The sequence below is a fragment of the Bos javanicus genome, chromosome 21 (assembly GCF_032452875.1).
Source record: "Bos javanicus breed banteng chromosome 21, ARS-OSU_banteng_1.0, whole genome shotgun sequence".
Classification (NCBI taxonomy): domain Eukaryota; kingdom Metazoa; phylum Chordata; class Mammalia; order Artiodactyla; family Bovidae; genus Bos; species Bos javanicus.
The window spans coordinates 56,608,545-56,629,218 of NC_083888.1; the positions used below are offsets into that span (position 1 = coordinate 56,608,545).

At 44.7% G+C, this 20,674-nt stretch overlaps 1 protein-coding gene across 2 annotated transcripts in view; it reads left to right on the forward strand.

Moving 5' to 3' along the window:
* SLC24A4 (solute carrier family 24 member 4) overlaps nucleotides 1-20,674 on the forward strand; it is a 195,018-nt gene that overhangs the window by 165,659 nt on the left and 8,685 nt on the right. For both annotated transcript variants that reach the window (XM_061395136.1, XM_061395137.1), the window contains exons 13-16: nucleotides 10,207-10,373; nucleotides 15,564-15,678; nucleotides 19,955-20,067; nucleotides 20,406-20,471. In XM_061395136.1, the coding sequence (XP_061251120.1) occupies nucleotides 10,207-10,373; nucleotides 15,564-15,678; nucleotides 19,955-20,067; nucleotides 20,406-20,471 (461 nt within the window). The remainder of the gene's footprint in view (nucleotides 1-10,206; nucleotides 10,374-15,563; nucleotides 15,679-19,954; nucleotides 20,068-20,405; nucleotides 20,472-20,674) is intronic.

Sequence of the window (20,674 nt, forward strand, 5' to 3'; positions counted from 1 at the left end):
GAGCATTAAAAGAAAAAGAACTTAAAGATCAATAATTCTTGGTAAGGGTGCCAAAATAATTCAATGGGGGAAGGAATAGTCTTCTCAATAAATGGTGCTAGGAAAGCTAGATAGCCATATTTTTTTAAAAAAGAAGTTGGACCCTTAATTCACACCACATATGAAACTTAATATGAGACAGACTTAAACGTAGTAGCTAAAAATATGAAACTCTTAGAAAACATAGGTGTACGTTATTTGTGACCATGGTTTCTTATATATGTCAATAGCAGAAGTAGCAAAAAAAAATGAAAATTAAAAAACAGACTTCATCAGAATTAAAACCTTATGGGATTTATGGGATCTATGAAGTAAGTTGAAAAACTCCTGGAATGGGAGAAAATATTTGTAAATTATATTTCTGATAGGGATCTAGTATCAGAAATATATAGTTCTATATATAGAACTATAGAACTCTCAGAACTCAACAGTAAAAAGACAACCCAGCCTTTAAAATGGGCAAAAGATCTGAGTCAACAGTTCTCCCAAGATTTATAAATAGCCAATAAATCCATGACAGATACTCACCATTATTAGTCATCAGGGGAATGCAAATCAAAACCACGGTGTGATACCACTCACCACTCAGTAGAATGGCTATAGTTAAGAGAGACAACACTAATGTGTTGGCAAGGATGTGGGTATATTGGAAACCTCATATACTGCTGATGGGAATGTAAAATGGTGCAGCATCTTGGAAACCAGGCTGGAAGGCTTAAATGTGAAGTCACCATTGTTGTTGTTCGGTCACTCAGCTGTGTCCTAACTCTTGGCGACCCAGTGGACTGCAGCACGCCAGGCTTCCCTGTCCCCCCAGAGTTTGCTCAAACTCATGTCCATACTGCACCATGCTGTGCGGCGCATCAGTTCTAGTTATAACTCCTAGTTACATATGCAAGAGAAATGAAAACATATGTCCACAGAAAAACTTGTACATACATATTCATAAGAGCATTATTCATAGTAGCTTAAAAGTAGAAATAATCCAAATATCCAAGTGATTAACAGGTTAAACAAAATATAATATATTCATATAATGGAATGTTATTTGGCCATAAAAGGGAATGAGACACTGTTTATGCTACAACATGGATGAACTTTGAAAACATTCTGCTAAGTGAGAGAAGCTGGGCATGAAAGGCCACATACTATGATTCCAGGTATATAGGATGTCCAGAATAGGCAAATCTACAGAGAGAGGGTAGATCACTCATAGAGCTTGAGAGGAAGAGAAATGGGGAATATTGGTAATAGGGAGGGGTTTTTTTTTCAGGATCCTGAAAATCTTCTAAAATTATATAGCCTGAAGGAAATGGCAACCCACTCCAGTATTCTTGCCTGGAAAATCTCATGGATGGAGGAGCCTGGTAGGCTACAAACAGTCCATGGGGTCGCAAAGAGTCGGACACGACTGAGCGACTTCACTTTCACTTTCTAATATACTAAAACCACCTAATCATACACTTTAAAAGTGGTGAATTTTATATCTTTATTATCTCAGTTTTTAAATCGAGTCAATCTAGAATGGTGTTTCTCAAGCTGGATAAGCAGCATAAGTAGCACCAGGGAACTTGTTACAAATGCAAATTCGTGAACCACCTCGCCCGCCAACTCCAAAACTGCCCAATCATTAGCTCCAGGGGATTCTGATTTATACTGCAGTTTGAGAACCACTGGTCTTAGACCTATGCTTTCGTGTAAAGACTCCTGGTTTACCGCCCATGAATACTTCATCCAGTAGCACACACCCCCTCATACCACAAGTTAACCACTCTAGGTAGTTAATTGTCCACATTATTTTGTTTGAAGTTTTTCATTAGCAACTGCATCTGTTCTTAATTTTTTGCACCAGTATGATTAGCCATCTGTTTTGTTAGAGTTCATTTGTAAAGATTTTTTTTCACATAATTGTGATTTCCTGCTTCAAAAAAGAAATCTAAGAGGGAAAGAAACACCAGCAGCTCTTCTTTCTCTTGCTTATGTTTGCACATCAGAGTCCACAGTGAGTGTCTCTCAGATACCCTCGACATTGCACTTGAAGGATGGCAGCTGGTGGTGGTAGGGAGGGACTCATTGTCAGACGAGTGTCCCTCAGGATAAACACTGTCACCCTGTAGACCCCCAAACTCTTATCATTTTGCCCCATAAATTAGTCTAGGCTTGATGTTACAGAAATCCAACTCAGGTTGGTTTAAGCCAAAGGACCCACAGCGGCAGATTCATTGGGAGAATCTACCTTCAGGCAAAGCTTGACACTGGGCTCAAGTGGCTGCAAGACCCTGTCCATCTCTCAGCAAGGCTTTCCCCTGCACCAGCTTCATCCTCAGGTAGCTGGCCAAGATGACCACCAGCTGTCTAGGCTTATATCCCACTGGGTTAACCCAGTGTACATACAAGTGGTGCCTCTGGCTGACTGAGGATTGCGTTGGGCTGCATGTAGCAGAAAACTTAAGTAACAAAGACTTCACCTCAAGGGGTTTATTTTCAATCACATAGTAAGTCCTGCGATTAGGGAGTCTTGTACTCTGTTATACCATTGGTGTTCCATTTCCGTTCCTCCCTCCTTAGCAGGTGACTTTTGTCTTCAAGTTTGCCAAGTGGCTCCTGTGGCTTGTATGTTCATGTTCCAGGCAGGAACAAGGAGGAAGGACAAAGGACAAGAGGTGTGTCCATAAACCGTCTCTTCTTATCAGGAAGATAGTCACATTTCTGGAAACCCCACCACATAGACATCTACTTACATCTCATAGTCCAGAACTGTTCCGTGGCCACTCCTTCCTGCCAGGAAGCCTAGGAAATTAAGGGTTTTAGCTGTGAACCTACTGTCCAAAGCAAAATAAGGTTCTGTTAACAAGGAGGAAGGGATAATGGATATTATAGACAGTGATTCTCAGCAAAATCCACACATAGGTCTCTAAAGGGGTTATCCACTCAAGCCCAAACCTGTGTAAGCCACTCAGCGGCAAGGGTTGTTGACTTGTGCCCTGGTAGATTCTCAGAACCCAGAATAGTGCCAGCACAGAGAATGAACACACTAAGTGTTTATGGAATGCACGGTTAGCCAAGCTTGACTCGCACACCCCACCCATAGAGCTAGGAAGTAGAGTCGGCCCTCCAAACCATGTGAATGACGTGGCGTGAAGGGTCAGTTCCCTAAAAAAAAATTAGCTTGCTGTTACCAGTAAGGGGGAATGGATGCTGGGCAGGCAAGTACAATAAATGCCCAGCACAACCTAGCATTGCTCCGGCTAGCCAGTTCTTAGAGATAGCAAACTACCCATCCAGAACTACACTTTTCATTTGCAGACTAACCAAGCCTGAGCCCAGTATTCTGAATCACCGGCCTCCATCTGGCTGTCACACGCCAGGAGGCTCTGTTCCCTGGTGCTGATCAACCAGGGTCCCGTCTGGCTCTCTCACTGCAGGAGGCTCTATTCCCTTACCCTAATCACCCATGGTCAAGTACCAGATAACTGGAGACAGCCCTGTCCCCCAAGAACCTCCTGAGATTGTTCAAGCGAGCCAATCCTAAGCCTGCTCACCCTGCCTTGCATTCGCTCCTGGAAACCACAGCAATCATTTCTGTGTTTGGTGTCTTACAGTACCTGATTAAACAATGTAGACGCTGAAGGCCAGAGGAAGATGGGGGTGGGGGGAAGGGGCACAGCATGATCACTGTGAATGTTTTCCACACTTGGACCATGACCCACAGTAATAATTATCTTGTGCACACACTCACGCACACACACACACATATGCATGGATATCTATAAAAAGGAACAGAAGTCTTCAGAGTAATATTTAACTCACTATATACCGTAGCTATAATACTTTTTCTTTTTAGGGGAATACTAGATGCCACCCACTTAATTGATTTCACAATCCCATCCACTAATGGGTCTCATCCAACAGTTGAAAAAAGGCCATAGAACAGGTCAAATGGAGCATTGTCTCTTAGTAAACAATTGTGGGCCTTGAGGCCTGCTAGCTGAGTGGGGCCAGATCAGATGTCCAAACCAGATGTGAAATCCATACTAGGCAAACTGACATCAGATGCAATTCGGTGCCTGTGAAAATGAGACATTATCCTTCCGCTGTGGCATGTATACGTACCTGCAAAGACACTCGTAAGCCTGTAAGTGGCCAGGTTTACGATTCCCCAAAGTAAATCCTTCCCTTATATGCAGGGTTTTAGGTCATTTATGGGGATGCCCTCCTTCTCTGGCAGCCTGGATGAGTTGGGATGTGAGTTGAAATTTTGGACAAACTAATCAGGAAAGCTTTCTTCTGTTTGTGCAAGGATTACAAAATACAGAAAGGTGTATGTAGAGGAAGATCTGGGAGGATAGATGTTTTTCTAGGTGTAGCATCTAGAATGAATTTGCTGATTTCTAGCTAACCGTATTTTCTTGATTCATAAACAGACTGGATGTTTTTTCTTAGCAAATACGATTTTAGTGACTTAGGAAGATTCAAGCACAGGTGTTCAGAGCTAAAACTGCTATTGCCAGCCTACTTTGCAATTTCTTTTTTATTGAGCTATAATTTATCAACCGTAAAATTCATACTTACAAAGTATACAAGTCAATGTTTTTTTAGTATGTTCACAAAGTTGTGCAACATCACCACCATATAATTTTTTGATTGTTTATTTATTTTTGGCTATACTGGGTCTTCCCTGCTGCACAGGCCCTGCACTGGCAGACAGATTCCTATCCACTGTACCACCAAGGAAGTCCTAGCTTTTTTCATTTCATACAGTGTCTTATAGGTTCATCCATGCAATGTAGTATCAATGCTTCATTCCTTCTTATGCATGAAAAACATTCCATTGATTTTGTTTATTTTGTTATTTTATTATTTGTTATTTTATTTAAAAAAATGCTACATTTTGTTTATCCATTTGTAACCTCATGGTTATTTGGGTTGTTTCCTCTTTGGGGCTGCTATGAAAAAATGCTGCTATATATATTTGAGTACAGATTTTTGTGGGACGTATTGAGGAATTGCCTACTGTTCCTGCCTCAAACTTCCAAAATAGTGTTGAATAGAAGTTCTAAGAGCAGACATCCTCATCTTGTTGAAGGTTTTCAGCCTTTCACCATTAAATGTGATGTGAAGTGTCGGGTGTTTGTGGGTGCCCTTTATCAAGCTAAGGAAATTCTTTTCTATTCCTAGTTTGCTAAGTGTTTTATCATAAAAGAGTGTTGGATTTTGTATCAATTGAGAGGATTGTGCTTTTTCGTTCATTATTCTGTTAATGTGGTTTATGATTGAATTTCATATGTCAAACCAACCTTACCTTCCTGGGATAAATTCTACTTGGTACTGGTGTATAATTCTTTTTATGTGTTGCTGGATTCAGTTTGCCAGAATGTTAAGAATTTTTGCATCTATATTCATAAGGGATATTGGTATGTAGTTTTGTTTTCTCTTAATGTCTGGCTTTGGTATCAGGGTACTACTGGCTTCATAGAGCAAATTGGGAAGTGTTCTCTCCTTCTTGATCTTTTGGAAAACTTTGCAAAGGATTCATGCTAATTCTTCTTTAAACACTTGGTGGAAATACCCATGAAACCATCTGGTCCTGGCTTTACCTTAAGGGAAGTTTTCTGATTACTATTTCAGTTTCTTGCTATGTGTCTCTTGAGGTTTTCTCTTTCTTTTTGAGTCAGTTTGTTTCTGTCTTTGTGGAATGTTTTTTCTGTTTCACCGAGGTTACCTAGTTTTTTGGCACACAGTTATTCATAGTGTTCCTTAATAATTCTTTTTATTTCTGTAAGATTCATGGTGGAATCCTTCTTTAATTCCTGATTTTAGTCATTTGAGTCTTCTCTCTTTTTTTCTTGGTCACTCTATCTAAAGATTTGTCAATTTTGTTATCTTTTTAAGAACCAATTTTTCATTTAATTGGTTCTGGGATTTTTTTCCTATTTCACATACTTCTGCTTCAATCTTGATTATTTCCTTTCTTCTTTTTTTGGACTTAATTGCCTGTTTTTTGTTTCTTAAGTTGTAAAGTTAGGTCACTGATTTGTGTCCTTTCCTCCTTTTTAATATAGGAATTTATAGCTATAAATCTCTAAGCACTGATTTCACTGCATTCCATATGTTTTGGTATGTTCTCTTTTCATTTTCATTCATCTCAAAGTATTTTCTAATTTCCCTTATTATTTCTTCTTTGAACCATTGGTCGTTTAGGAGTGTGTTATTTAATATTTACGTATCTGTAAATGTTCCAGTTTTCCTTCTGTTATTAATTTCTAATTTCTTTCCAATGTGGAAAGGTTGTAGAATAAACTTTACATGATTTAAATCCTTCTACGCCTTTGACTGTGTGGATCACAATAAACTGTGGAAAATTCTGAAAGAGATGGGAATACCAACCTGACCTGCCTCTTGAGAAATCTGTATGCAGGTCAGGAAGCAACAGTTAGAACTGGACATGGAACAACAGACTGGTTCCAAATAGGAAAAGGAGTATGCCAAGGCTGTATATTGTCACCCTGCTTATTTAACTTCTATGCAGAGTACATCATGAGAAACGCTGGGCTGGAAGAAGCACAAGCTGGAATCAAGATTGCTGGGAGAAATATCAATCACCTCAGATATGCAGATGACACCACCCTTATGGCAGAAAGTGAAGAGGAACTAAAAAGCCTCTTGATGAAAGTGAAAGAGGAGAGTGAAAAAGTTGGCTTAAAGCTCAACATTCAGAAAACAAAGATCATGGCAACTGGTCCCATCACTTCATGGCAAATAGATGGGGAAACAGTGGAAACAGTGTCAGACTTTACTTTTTTTGGCTCCAAAATCACTGCAGATAGTGATTGCAGCCATGAAATTAAAAGAGGCTTCCTTCTTGGAAGGACAGTTATGACCAACCTAGATAGCATATTCAAAAGCAGAGACATTACTTTGTCAACAAAGGTCCATCTAGTCAAGGCTATGGTTTTTCCAGTGGTCATGTATGGATGTGAGAGTTGGACTGTGAAGAAAGCTGAGCGCCGAAGAATTGATGCTTTTGAACTGTGGTATTGGAGAAGATGCTTGAGAGTCCCTTGGACTGCAAGGAGATCCAACCAGTCCATCCTAAAGGAGATGAGTCCTGGGTGTTCATTGAAAGGACTGATGCTTAAGCTGAAACTCCAGTACTTTGGCCACCTCATGCAAAGAGTTGACTCATTGGAAAAGACCCTGATGCTGGGAGGGACTGGGGGCAGAAGGAGAAGGGGACGACAGAGGATGAGTTGGCTGGATGGCATCACCAACTAGATGGACATGAGTTTGGGTAAACTCTGGGAGTTGGTGATGGACAGGGAGGCCTGGCGTGCTGCGTCACAAAGAGTCGGACATGACTGAGTGACTGAACTGAACTTAAAGGTATTGATGCCTGTTTTATGACCTAACATATGGTCTACCCTACAGAATGTTCCATGTGAACTTGAGAAGGTGTCTTCTTCTTGAATGTTTTTCATCAGATATGCAAAGTTTTTGAGCATGAGTTCTTCAAGTATTCTTCCTACCCGCTTTTCTCTCTCCTCTTTTTTTTTATATTCTCATATGCACACATTGGCATGTTTGATGCTGTGCCACAGGTCTCTGAGACACAGTTCATTTTTCTTTACTCTGTTTTTGTTCCTGAGACTAGATCTCAGTTCACCTGTCTCTGAGGTCATTGATATTTTTCTTCTTTCTGCACAGATTTGCTGTTGAGCCCCTCTAGTGAAATTTTCATTTAAGTTATTGTACCTCTCAACCCCTCTCAACTTTCTGTTGGTTCTTTTTATAGTTTTTACTTCTCTGATGATATTCTCTGATAAGAAATCATTCCTGTACTTCTCATTTATTTTTAAGACATATTTAAAACTTCTTTGTGCACAGTTTAAATCAGCGATTTTTAAATACAGCTGATTTAAAGCCTTTGTCTAGTAAATCCAATGTCAGAGATACTTTCTATTAGCTGCTGTTTTCATGTGTACGGGCTGTATTATCTTGTTTCTTTGCATGTCTCATAATTTGTTGTTGATAAAAATGCACATTTAAAATAATGTATTTTAATTTTATTAATATTTATAATATTTATAATATTTATAAATATAATATAATATTTATAATAAAAATATTATTATGAAGTAATAATAAGAAATCAGGTTCCTTCCCATTCCCATGGCTGTTTGTTGTTGCTTTACTATTGTTGTTGTTGTTGTTTGTTTGGTGACTTTTCTAATTCTGTAAAATCTATATTGTTTGTTGTGTGACCCCTGAAATATCTGCTAATGATTACAGAGATTTCTTTAGATGCCTGGCTCAAAACAAGTCTCCTTCTCTTTGCTGGGTTCTGTGTGTGTTTGGGGGCACGCCTTTAACACTCAGGCAGTTTACAACTCCACCTTAGCCTTTACTTCTTGTTTTCTCAGAGTCTCAATGTTAGGCAGAAGTGAAAGATTAAGGTGTTCTCAAGTCTTTCCTGCATGCTCAGCTGCCCAGTCCTGTCTAACTCTTTACGACTACATGGACTGGGGCCTACCAGACTCCTCTGACCATGGGATTATCCTGGCAAGAATACTGGAGTGGATTTCCTCCTCCAAAGGATCTTCCAGACTCAGAATCAAATCCGCATCTCCTGTGGCTCCTACATGGGCAGGCAGAGTCTTTACCACTGAGCCATCTGGGAAGCCAAGTCTTTCCTAAAAATGCAGATAACCCTGGGAACAGCCCTACGCCTGTTATGAACTTTCGTATTCCTAGAACTACCTGGGAGCTTTTCCAAGTCCTCTAGGGATATCTCATTCCCAGCTTTTCCTTTTAAGCTTTTTTATTAACCTATTGTTTGTCCAGCTGTTTTCCGCCACTGCAGGCAGCACAGTTTTCAACAATTGTCTCTGATTGTTTTCAACAAATGCCCTCAAGGAAAAGGCTATTCATTCTGGGTGAGCTCTGATTCAGGTAAAATAAAGACACCTTGAAAGCAGGGTCTTCCAGGAAGCCAGCAGACAGGTCAGATAATGCTAGTCCTCTGGGAACAGACTTGGAAGGAACTCTAATCCTGTCCTTCCCCCTCTGGTGGATGCCAGGCTCCTGGTTTTTCAAGACTGCTCCAAAGCTGATGAAAGAAAATGAAAACAAGGCAAGTTAAAACTCTATGAAGTTCACTGTTCTTAATTTTACCCAGATTATTTTCTTAAATAAACACTCCCTGGATGGCTACAAGGCTTTGGTTAATTTCCAGAGTTCTAAAACAAGTTGACTCAGACCATTTTTGCTAATGTTTGCATTGCTTTTATGGAGGAGAGAATTTTCAGAGGTCCTTCCTCCACCAAATCTTTGGCATTACCCACAAGCCTGCTTTGAGCGTGCATGTGCTCAAAATACCCAGTGGCTTATTAAGGATAAGCCACCTATTAAGGATAATTACACTATGCTTGTACTCAGTGGCCACTTCTCCTCAGTTAAATTGTTTGTGGATTCCCTTGCTAGGGGTCAGTGAGGTCATACCTGTCAATAGAACACCACATTTTAGTCTTGCATCTGCCACTGGTGGAGTTTATGACCTTGGAGCAAATGAGCTGAGATTTCTAGAGCACCTTCTTGGCCAAGTTCTTTGTGCTGGCTGTTTTATATACATTGTATCATGTCATTTTTGCAACAGCCAAGAAAGAGGCATTGTTTCCTTTTAACAGATGAAGAAAACTACTAAAATGCAAAATGCTTAGCATTATGCCTGCTTCACGTAGCAAATATTCCCTGCATCAACTATTGGGTTGTCACTTACATCTGTTATTATCAGAGGAGGAAGTGGAGTTGAGGGGATTGCTCAAGGTCATTTGAATTCCAACGCACGTTTGACTCCAAAGCCTATTCATACTCAACATCCCATTCCAGCTGCCCTGTACAAATTTGTTCCAGCTCTGGGTCTCATTTTCCTCACCCTGTCAAATGAAGGATTTGGACTGACAGTGGTTATTCAGTCAACAAGCACTCAACCGTTTTGCTGCGATCACTTCCAGGTTGACAATCGGGAGGCGTGGCGTTCTGTGGAGTCCGTTGCTGGGAGTCATATTCGTAGCATTTTCTTGTTTGGCATGGAAAGTAAACCTGCAGGTAGACTGGTGGTGTGTAACCTAGTGTTTCTCCCCCTTCTGGCTCCACCCCACCCCTCTGCAGAGGCAAGAGGGGACAAAGTCAAGTGGGTGTTCACCTGGCCGCTCATCTTCCTCCTGTGCATCACCATCCCCAACTGCAGCAAGCCCCGCTGGGAGAAGTTCTTCATGCTCACCTTCGTCATCGCCACGCTGTGGATCGCTGTCTTCTCCTACTTGATGGTGTGGCTGGTGAGTGGCGGGAGAGGGGGTGGACCGTGCGGACAGCCCCTGCCCGGCACCTGCCGGAGGTGGGAAAGCTAGGATCAAGAGTGACTGCAGGCACTGCTGGATCACCTTCAGCAACTCCCCTACCTTGAAAGACCTTGGCTTATTTCTCAGCAGGAAGGGGTTTCAGCAGAGTCATTTGAAGCTGTGCTGTGTATCGGGGATGCCCAGGTAGACACAGCATGGTCCACAGTGTCCATGGGAGGGAAGGTTACCTTCACATGGACAGCCTGGGACATGCCACCCTGGTGTGATGGGAAGAGGAATGTGGCAGAGATGGCAGACACTCTCTAGAAAGAGCTCTGGAGGGCTAATCACTAGGCCCCCTTCCTTTTCAGCATCCATAGAGGAATGTGATGGAGACTGGAGTCGGAGGGAGACAAACACCAGGCGGCCCTTTCCATAGCCCCTGCCCAGGGATGTTCGTCCCCCCTTCCTATGTCCAGGCACAGATATAAACTTTAGGTAAACTGTTCTAGTCCTCACAGCAACCCAATGGGGTAAGCAGTTTTATTGTGCCCATTTCACAGATGAGGAACCTGAGGCCTAGAGAGTGAGTCATTTGTCCGGTTAGTTAGGCAGTTAACAACTACTGCACAACTAGTTACACAATTACTGAATTCTAGAGTTGGGATTAGAACCCGGGTATTGATCCCCAGAGTCTAGGATCTCAACCACTCCCCTGAATGGCCTCTCAGTTTGCTCTTAGAATCTCCAGGAAGAGAGGCTTTGGCCTAGCCCCTCTGGCCCCACATGACTGCTCCCTGGGCAAACCTTTCACTGGCTAGGTGGGGCCAAACAGGAGCCCCCTTCTTCTCACTCTGTATATCATCTTGTGGGGTTCCCCCTCTTCCTTTCACCCACCTGAGGAGCCCGTGAACAGCAAGAGAAGTGGGTACAGAACCTCTGCATTTCTATTGTGAAGTTCACCTGCAAGCCACTCACACCTCAGTAGTATCCATGCAGCCATTTCACTCTCCTCCTAACACGTGATGCCACCTAACACACAGGGCACAGGTGTGTGTTAGCCTCAGAGGCACACAGGCAACAGGCTCTTAACCCAAGAGGAACAGTTTGGTGGGAGAAGAAGAGCTGTGGGGTCACATGGGACTGGCTGTGAATCCTGGTTCTCCCCACTGGAGCCATGAAACCTGGACAGGGGACTCAGCTTCCATGAGCCACAGTTGTCCCCTCTGCGAAATGGACATGATCGCCACTGCCTGCAGGTTATTGGGAGAGGAAAGGGTTCTGTTCAGGCATCAGGTGTGAGCTAGCGACATAGCAAATTGATCATAACAGTAAAGATCAGCTATGTTCACCATGACGTGCAGCCGACACTGCTTCCAAGCTTGTTCAGATAGAGGTTTAAATCCCCATAGATGCCAAGGTGTGTGTGTGTGTTTTCTTATGTAGAAAAGAAGTTGCAAATAGCTACTAACAGATTCCCCCCACCACTGAAAAAGATGACAGTCAAAGATGTTGTTGTTGTTCAGTCACTGAGCTGTGTCCAACTCTTTCTGACCCCCATGGACTTTAGCACTCCAGACTTCCCTGTCCTTTGCTATCTCCCAGAGTTTGCTCAAATTCATATCCATTGTGTTGGTGGTGCTATCTAACCATCTCATCCTCTGCTGCCCTCCTCTCCTTTTGCCTTCAGTCTTTCCCAGCATCAGGGTCTTTTCCAATGAGTCAGCTCTTGGCATCGAGTGGCCAAAGTATTGGAGCTTCAGCATCAGCACTTCCAATGAATATTCAGCCTTGATGTCCTTTCTCCCTCCAGTCCAAGAGACTCTCAAGAGTCTTCTCCAACACCACAATTGGAAAGCATCAATTCTTCAGCACCCAGCCTTCTTTAGGGCCCAACTCTCACATCCTTACATGACTACTGAGTAGGGTTAAAGGCCAGCCCATGCTTACATTTGATAAAAGGATCCAGCAATTTCTTTTACTAAAGTGCATTCCACAAACAATATTGCAAGTGAAAAAAGTATTTCATGACATTTGAGTGGGTGTGAGAATTAGGGAAGATCAAATTAATGAACGTGTGAAATTTTTTCTTCTTTTTAATTAATGAAAACAACAGTATTGTGAAATCAGTTCTACTAATTAGCTGTGAGGTAGGACATTGAATAACATTCCCATCCCCCTCGCTTTGTCTTACAAACCCCATTCCTGCTTCTTAAAAGAGTCTTGGCAGTGGCTTGGCCAGAGTCATAGGAACCACCTTGCTGCGGCACTCTTACCTGTGATTTGGGACTTCAGCTGGCCTCAGTTTCGGGTAATTGAGTGGTTTCCACAGTAGAAAGTGGTAAAGACAACAGTGCCATGTTAGCCTGATTTCTGTGAAAGCAAGATACGCCCGGGGCCAGGCGCTTACTTTCCTCATGGGGGCGCCAGGGAGCACTGAAGTCTCACCTGCCCATCTTTTACGCCCACCATCCTTCACATCTCTCACCCCTAAGGCTTTGGGGAAAACGATTCTTGATTGTCAGTATCCCAAGGGAGGGAATCTCAAAAATAAGCCATCTGATGCAGCACCTTTGCCCAACTGGGGAGACTGAGGACCAAAGAGGAGGTGTGACTTCAACAAAGTCAGGTGGATCATCAGCCCAGCTCTGGACTTGGCTCTGCTTCCCTTTCTGAAACCTCAGCATCAGGAGTTCAGAGGGCCCCAGGCTGGAGTCCAAGGATAAGCCATACTCAGGTAGCATCTCTGGTCCTGAATGCTTGGAGTGTGTTCAAGTGTTAGTCACTCAGTCATGACCAGCTCTTTGTGACCCCATGGACTATAGCCTGCCAGGCTCCTCTGCCCATGGAATTCTCCAAGCAAGAATACTGGAGTGGGTTGCCATTGTGTGCACACACATAGAGCCTTCCTTCTGTCCTTCCACCCTCCAGCTTCTTAGCCAGGTAGTCCAGTGATATAAGGAAAGGAAAACAAAGGAAGCATCTTCATTATTGCCAGGATAACCCAGGCTCCTATACTTATGACATCTGGTATCACCCATTAAGAACATGTCAGCCACAGCCAGTGCTTGTGGAGACCTCCCTCTTGGTCAGTGTGGGTTAAGCACTGATACATCAGCTCTGTGGCTTTGTGTCCTCAGTCTTCTCCTTGCACAGCCCAGAGCAGGCCAGTCAGCACACACACTGCCCAGTTCCTGGCGATGCTGAACTGAGCACTGTCTTTGGGGGGTCGAGCATCTCCAAACCCATCTGCAAGCTTTGTCCTAAGAAGGATATTGTTTTAGTCCACAAGCTCTGGCTTCATTCCAGGGCTAAGCTCTGCCCTTGGAAAGCACACTTCATCTGGGCTAATCATTCACATTTTCTGTGCCCCCATAGATTGCAAGATGAGTAATTGAAAGTGAAGGGAAACACACATCTATGGATGTCTCATGCAGCCCATGCACTGTCACCTCATCTTTTCTCTTAATCCTCATTTAAAAGCCCATTTCACAGATGAGGGAACTGAGGCTCAGAGAAGTAAACTAGCTTACCCAAACATTTGCTGGGACTGGAGCCATCAGCTGACATGTGAACAACCCTGAAAGATCCTGCTGTTCACATTTTCTAGATGGGGAGGTGAGCCATGTAAGGGGTGTTTTGAGTGAGGTTGTCCAAGTGCTTCTAGGGCTTTCCATTCAGCTGCTGCTCACCATTTCCTGAGTGTCAGGCATTTATTAGAGGAGTTATGTGACCATGCTTCAAGATCATTAAAAGCCTGTATACCCTTCAATCCAGTGATTCTATTTCTTGGAACTTTTCCTAAGGATATAATAGTAAGATGAGAACCCAGAGATGTTCACACAAGACAACATGATGCTTCAGAGGGAGGATATATATGTACTTATGTATGTATGTGTGTGTGTATATATATATAAAACACACACATACATACACTCACAGCTGATCTGCATTGTTGAATGACAAAAACCAACACAACTTTGTAAAGCAGTTATCATCCAATTAAAAAGCATGATGGCAAGGTTGGAGTGCAGGCTTTAGAGTCAGAAAGAGTTGGCTTGGAATCCCTGCTCTGCTGCTCAGCGACCTGACGCCCACCTGCATTGTAACTTCTCCCCTTCTGACCATCGTTTCCTTGGGCAAAATAACGGTGCCTCCCTCAGCAATGGGTGGTGCCTAGAGCAGATGAGATTGTGAAAGTGAAACACATGGAAAGGACCTGGTACATAGGAGGTGCTCAGTAAATGTTACACACGGTGATATTTTAAGAACTAAAACAAGCCATTTCCTATCCACCGGTGATGGATGGACAGGAACTTTTACAGCTATTCAGTGGAATCCACGCACCGGTGTAAAATAAGACTGTAGATGATTATTTATGATGGCAAGATACTCACATTGTATCATTGCGTGAAACATATAGTCACAAAATATGTGTTGACAGTATAATCTGATTTCATTTTTTTCTAATACAAACACCAAAAAGAAGGTCAAGGATATATTCTAAAGCCCAGGGATCAAACCCAGGTCTCTCACATTGTAGGCAGATTCTTTACCAGCTGAGCCACAAGGGAAGCCCAAAAATACTGGAGTGGGTAGCCTATCCCTTCTCCAGGGGATCTTCCCGACCCAGGAATTGAACCAGGGTCTCCTACATTGCAGGAGGATTCTTTACCAACTGAGCTGTCAGGGAAGCCCATATTCTAAAGCAGGGGTTTTCAAACGTGGTTCCCAGGTCAGTAGCCTCAGGGTCTCAACCAAATAGGAACTTGTTAGGAATGCAGATTCCTGGGCTTTACCCCAGATCTCCTGAATCAGAAACTCTGGGGGTGGGTCCTGGCGGGTCTTATTTTAATAGCTCACTACAGGATTTCCTACATTTTCAAGTCTAAGACTCACTGGCTCATAAAAAGTGTTAATAGTGGTTGTCTGAAGGTCTTGAGAAATGGTAGGTGATTTTTACTAATACTTTCATTTGACTTTTTTTCTTTTTAAAACAGTAAACCCAGATTACTCATGTAATCTGGAAAAAAGAATACTCAAAAGACAGTTTTAAAAAAAGAAACCATATTCCAGATTTTTCTGTTGGATGCAGGAGTACTATGTTTAAAGTTAAAAACTCTGAGTTGTAAGCAGGGTTTTCAGGGGTGCTCCTCTGTGAGTTGATGTTTCCCCCCTCTTCTGCAGGTGACTATTATTGGATACACCCTTGGGATCCCCGATGTCATCATGGGCATTACTTTCCTTGCAGCAGGCACGAGCGTCCCCGACTGCATGGCCAGCTTGATTGTGGCGAGACAAGGTACGAATAGTGTCTTGGGCCCCCAGCCGTCGGCATTGCCAAGTGGGCCCATCCCCCTGCCTGCGTTACGGTTCATAGCTCTCAGGACTGGTAGTCACCAAGTCCCACCATGGAGGAAACAGTGATGACTGGAAAGCATGGTATACATTCCATCCATGGAGAGAATCACTACCAAGATCACCTCCTCTAGGCCTCTAGAAGCATCTGTGTGGATGGGAGCTCCCTGGTGCCCTAGTGGTTAAAATTCCAGGCTTTCACTGCAGGAACTGAGATCCCACTAGCTGTGTTGCCAAAAAAAAATGAAGTTGTTCTGACATCACCAATGTGAGTGAGATTGAACAGAGTGGGAGCCCAGAATTTTTATAGCAAATGCACTAATGTTCTGATCCCAGGCAGGCCAAGTGGGGATATCCTATGTCTCCAACTGTTTTCTGATTCCTCTTCAAATTCTAGAACTTATGTAAAGTTATGGTTTGCTTGGTGGATTTTCTTTGGAGCTAAGTGCTTTGGGGGTGAGCAGGCTAAGGAGCAGTGGTATACTCCTCGATGGCAGAACAGAAGGGCTGTGAAGAGCCAGCCTTCCTCTGCTGCTGCTTTGCTACCAGTGAGATAGCATCCATGCCTGAACTTCTACCGACCTTCCTCCGTAGACAGCAGTGTGAAAGTGTGGGAGGCAGGAAGGGCAAATAGTGGAGTGAAATCTCAGAGGAGACAGGAGGGGAGAGAAGTGTCCAAACAGAAAGTGGGTTCAGAAAGGAGGAAAATGTTTTATTTCTTCAAGATGAAAGAGAGCTTGGTTAGTTGGCTGATCGGTCCTGAGAAAAGATGAAATGAGGGGAAGGGAAGGGTGGGAGAATGTTTGGCAGGAGGCTGGAGCCTCGTGGAGAAAGGCGACAGCTGGGGACGGCAGCAGAGGGGGGTGGAATTGAACTGAGTGACCTTTGAGGTGACTGTATTCATTTCCCGGGGCTGTCATAACCAAAGTACCCCAACTGGGGTGACTTAAAACAACAGAAATGGATTCTCTGGTCCTGGAGGCTACAAGTCCAAGGTCAAGGTGTTGGCAGGACTGTACTTATCTGGGGGCTCTGGGAAGGAATCCTTCCCTGTTCTCTGCCAGCTTCAGGGGGTTCCAGGAATCCTTGGCTTGTGGCTACCTCCCTCCAGTGTCTGCCTGTGTTTTCACATGCTGTTCTTCCCTCTGTGTGTGTCTGTGTCCAAAGACATACCAGCCACCGAATTAGGGCCCACCTTAATTCAGTATGATCTCGTTTTAATTGGATCACATCTGCAAAGATTCTACTGTCCAATTAAGTCATGTTCACAGGTTTTGGGTGGACACAAGTGGGGGCCGCTATTCAACCCAGTACAGGGAGGAAAAGGAAAGCCAATAAACCCTGAGAGCCTGGCTGACATTCGGGGTTGTGAATTTGGGTGGGGTTCCAGCATGAATTTGGAGTTGTACCAGCTCCCAGGACACACAGATGAGTTCATCCAGAGCTGGGGGTGGTTGGGTGGACACAGTGGAAGGTCAAGGGGCCAAGAGAATCTGCCGTTTAAACAACTGGCCTCGGAGTCCAGGCTAGTGGGTCAGGAAAGGGGTCATAATACAAGAAGATTAAGAACTTGGAGGGGAGGGTCCCAGTGTAGTTCAAAGGGGCTCTGTAGGAACAAGAACAGGTGGGGTATCATCTCAGAGTGGCTCCTGTGAAATGTAGAAAGACAGAAATGGAGGAAGGCTGACGTAGGGGTGGGAGTATATAGCTGTCCTAAGGGTGATGCTGATGGGAGTGACAGAGGATCCCGCAGACAACATTAAACATAGATTCTTTATGGCGGAGGATGCAGAAACCTCTGCCCAGAGCCCCCTGCATGAGGCAGAAGCAGTGCAGTGAGCTCTAACATGCAGAGACTGCATCCTGGGCTCCCTAAAGCCTCATAGCCCATAATGTGGTCCAGGCTGGCAGCATCGGCTTGAGAGAAATGCAAAGTCTCAGGCCCCATCCCAGCCCCACTGAACCAGAGTCTGCTTTTCAGCAAGACCCCAGCGAGTTGTTTGCTCTTTTTCGTCCATTAAAAAATATTTTATTGGAGTATAATCACTTTACAATGTTGTGTTAGTTTCTGCTAAACCACAAAATGAGTCAACTGTGTGTATATGTATGTCCCCTCCCTCTTGGACCTCCCTCCCACCCCATCCCACCCATCTAGGTCATCACAGAGCACCGAGCTGAGCTCCCTGGGCTTTGTAGCAGATTCTCACTAGCTATCTATTTTACACATGGTAACAGATACGTGGGCTTCCCAGGTGGCTCAGTGGTAAAGCATCCACCTGCCAATGCAGAAGACACAAGAGACATGGGTTTGATCCCTGGGTCGGGATGATCCCCTGGAGAAGGAAATGGCAACCCACTCCAGTATCCTTGCCTGGGAAATCCCATGGACAGAGGAGTCTGATGGGCTACAGTCCCCGAGGTCACAGAGTCAGACATGGCTGAGTAACTGGGCACACACACAGTATATATATGTCAATCCTAATCCTAAGTATACATCTCTCCAAAGAAGACACACAGATAGCCACAGAGGCACATGTAAAGATGCTCAACATTACTAATTATTAGAGAAATGCAAATCAAAACTGCAATGAGGTATCAACTCACACTGGTCAGAATGGCCATCTTCAAAAAATCAAACAATACATGCCAGAGAGGGTGTGGAGAAAAGGGAACCCCTCTTGGACTATGGTTGGTGGGAATGGAAATTTGAGTCGTGTGCTGTCCAAGTCTGAGAATTGCTGCTGAAAGATTCCTTAGGGGGCTGCACCCACATAGAGCCCAGCATCCAACCTGAGAACACGCTCACTCTTCTTGCCCAGACCCGGGCACCTTGGTTCCTCCTGACCCATCCAGCTAGTGCCTGCCTCCTCACCAGGGACGACTAGCTGGCCCAAAACAGGAGCTGCACGGTCCTGTTTCACAAGAACCCGGGAGACTGGAAGGCGGGTTTCCCAGAGATACTGGCCGCAGTAGGAATAAGCTGCCAGGATTTTGAAGGCGCTCAGTTAGGTGCCCAGGCAGACAGGGAGGGAGCTGTGAGGCCCTTGGGGAGACACTGTGCTCTGGAGGTCAGTGGATGCCAGCAACAGGGTGGGAGGAGGTAGCCTGGCTAATACCTGGGGGCAGGTGGTCGAAAAGAGGTGAGGCGGTCGTCCAGTTGCTGGTCTGAGTCTCTGCAAGCTGCTCAGTGACCAAGGTGACGTTATGGTTATAGGCACGTGCATTTCAGATTTGTTCTTTCCACGGATGTTTGTGGCCAGATTATGACAGTCGTGTTGAATTTGGGCTAGGGAGCCAGGTTAGAACAGATTTCAGCCAGCATTAAAAATTTGTTTTCTAACTTTTGGTACCTCTCAGTTATTGAGTTCCTAAGATTGTTTGGCTGGTAGGAGACTGGACAGTGGGGCAGGAGGGGGAAGGTAATGACATGGCCCCTTGCCTTTAAGATGCTTCTAGTCTGGCTGGGGGCAAAGAGTCCACTCTTGGGAGACCAACCAGGCCTAAGACCTGCTGCTCTGTCATCCGGGTCAAGTACATGGTGCCATCGCCTGGGTCACAAGTATGCATCGAGGACAAGGCACCCTCCCTCCCAGAGAAGGTGGGCATCCCAAATAAGGAGAGGCACACAGTGGGTCATCCCAGAACACAGGCTGACACCCCTGGCAGGAGAAATAATGAAGGGCTCTGGGTTAGTTTCCTAGGGCAGCCATAATTACCACAAACTGGGAGACAGGAAAACAGAAACCGACTGTCCCACAGTCCTGGAGGCTAGAGGTCAAGCTGTTGGAAAAATATGGTTCTTTCTGTCTGCTCCAGGCCTCTCTCCTTGGCTTGTAGGAGGCAGTCTTCATGTTCGGCTGGAGTTCTCCCTGTGTGCAGGGCTGTGCACAAATTTCCGCTTTTCATGAAAACACCAATCATACTGAATTAGGATTCACCCTCATGTTAACCTCATTACCCCTATCTGATTCTTTGTGACCCCATGGACTGTAGCCCTCCAGTCTCCTCTGTCCATAGAATTCTCCAGGCAAGAATACTAGAGTGGACAGCCATTCCTTTTCCAAGGGATCTTCCCAACCCAGGAATCGAACCCAGGTCTCCTGCATTACAGGCAGATTCTTTACCATCTGAGCCACCAGGGAAGCCCTGTAGAGACCCTGTCTCTGAATAAATTCTGAGGTATTGGGGGTTAGGAATAACCTGTCGGTTGTTCCCCGCAGGCCTTGGTGACATGGCGGTCTCTAACACCATAGGAAGCAACGTGTTTGACATCCTCGTGGGACTCGGCATACCGTGGGGGCTGCAGACCATGGTTGTTAATTATGGGTCCACGGTAAGTTCGTCTCACTTCCTTAGTGAGATGATGCTGGGCACTTGTGCTTCACAGGGAGCGAGCATGGTGTTGGCCCTGCAGCTAGGAGCTCCAGGGGGGGCGCTGCCCCGTCTCCTCCGCAGGCTGGCAGCCGCTTTGTGCAAAGGAGTCCAGAGCAGCCTGGGGGTGCCTGCAAGAGGCTGCCCGTGTTTGCCTGGAACTCACAGGTGCTTCAGCTGTGAACACCCACCTGTTGCTTCCAGAGGAGGGAAAGGATAAGCCCAAGTGCAGTGGGCTCCCAGAACAGATGGGCCTCTGAGCAGCCCAGAGGTTCAGGGCGTGTGTGTTTATTTCTCCAGGTGAAGATCAACAGTCGGGGTCTGGTCTACTCCGTGGCATTGCTGCTGGGCTCTGTCGCTCTCACCGTGAGTTTTTACAATTCTAGAATGGTAGTTTGAAACACACGTGGTTTCCTTCAATTCTGCACAGTCTCTGAATTCTTCCCCTTGGCCGTGAGGGATAAAGCTGAAAAAACATATAAATTCACAGACACCCCCAGACACAGTTTGTGCCAAGAATGTTGGCATCCACCACTACACTTTTCCCTAAGCTGGTGAGAAGTCCCCAG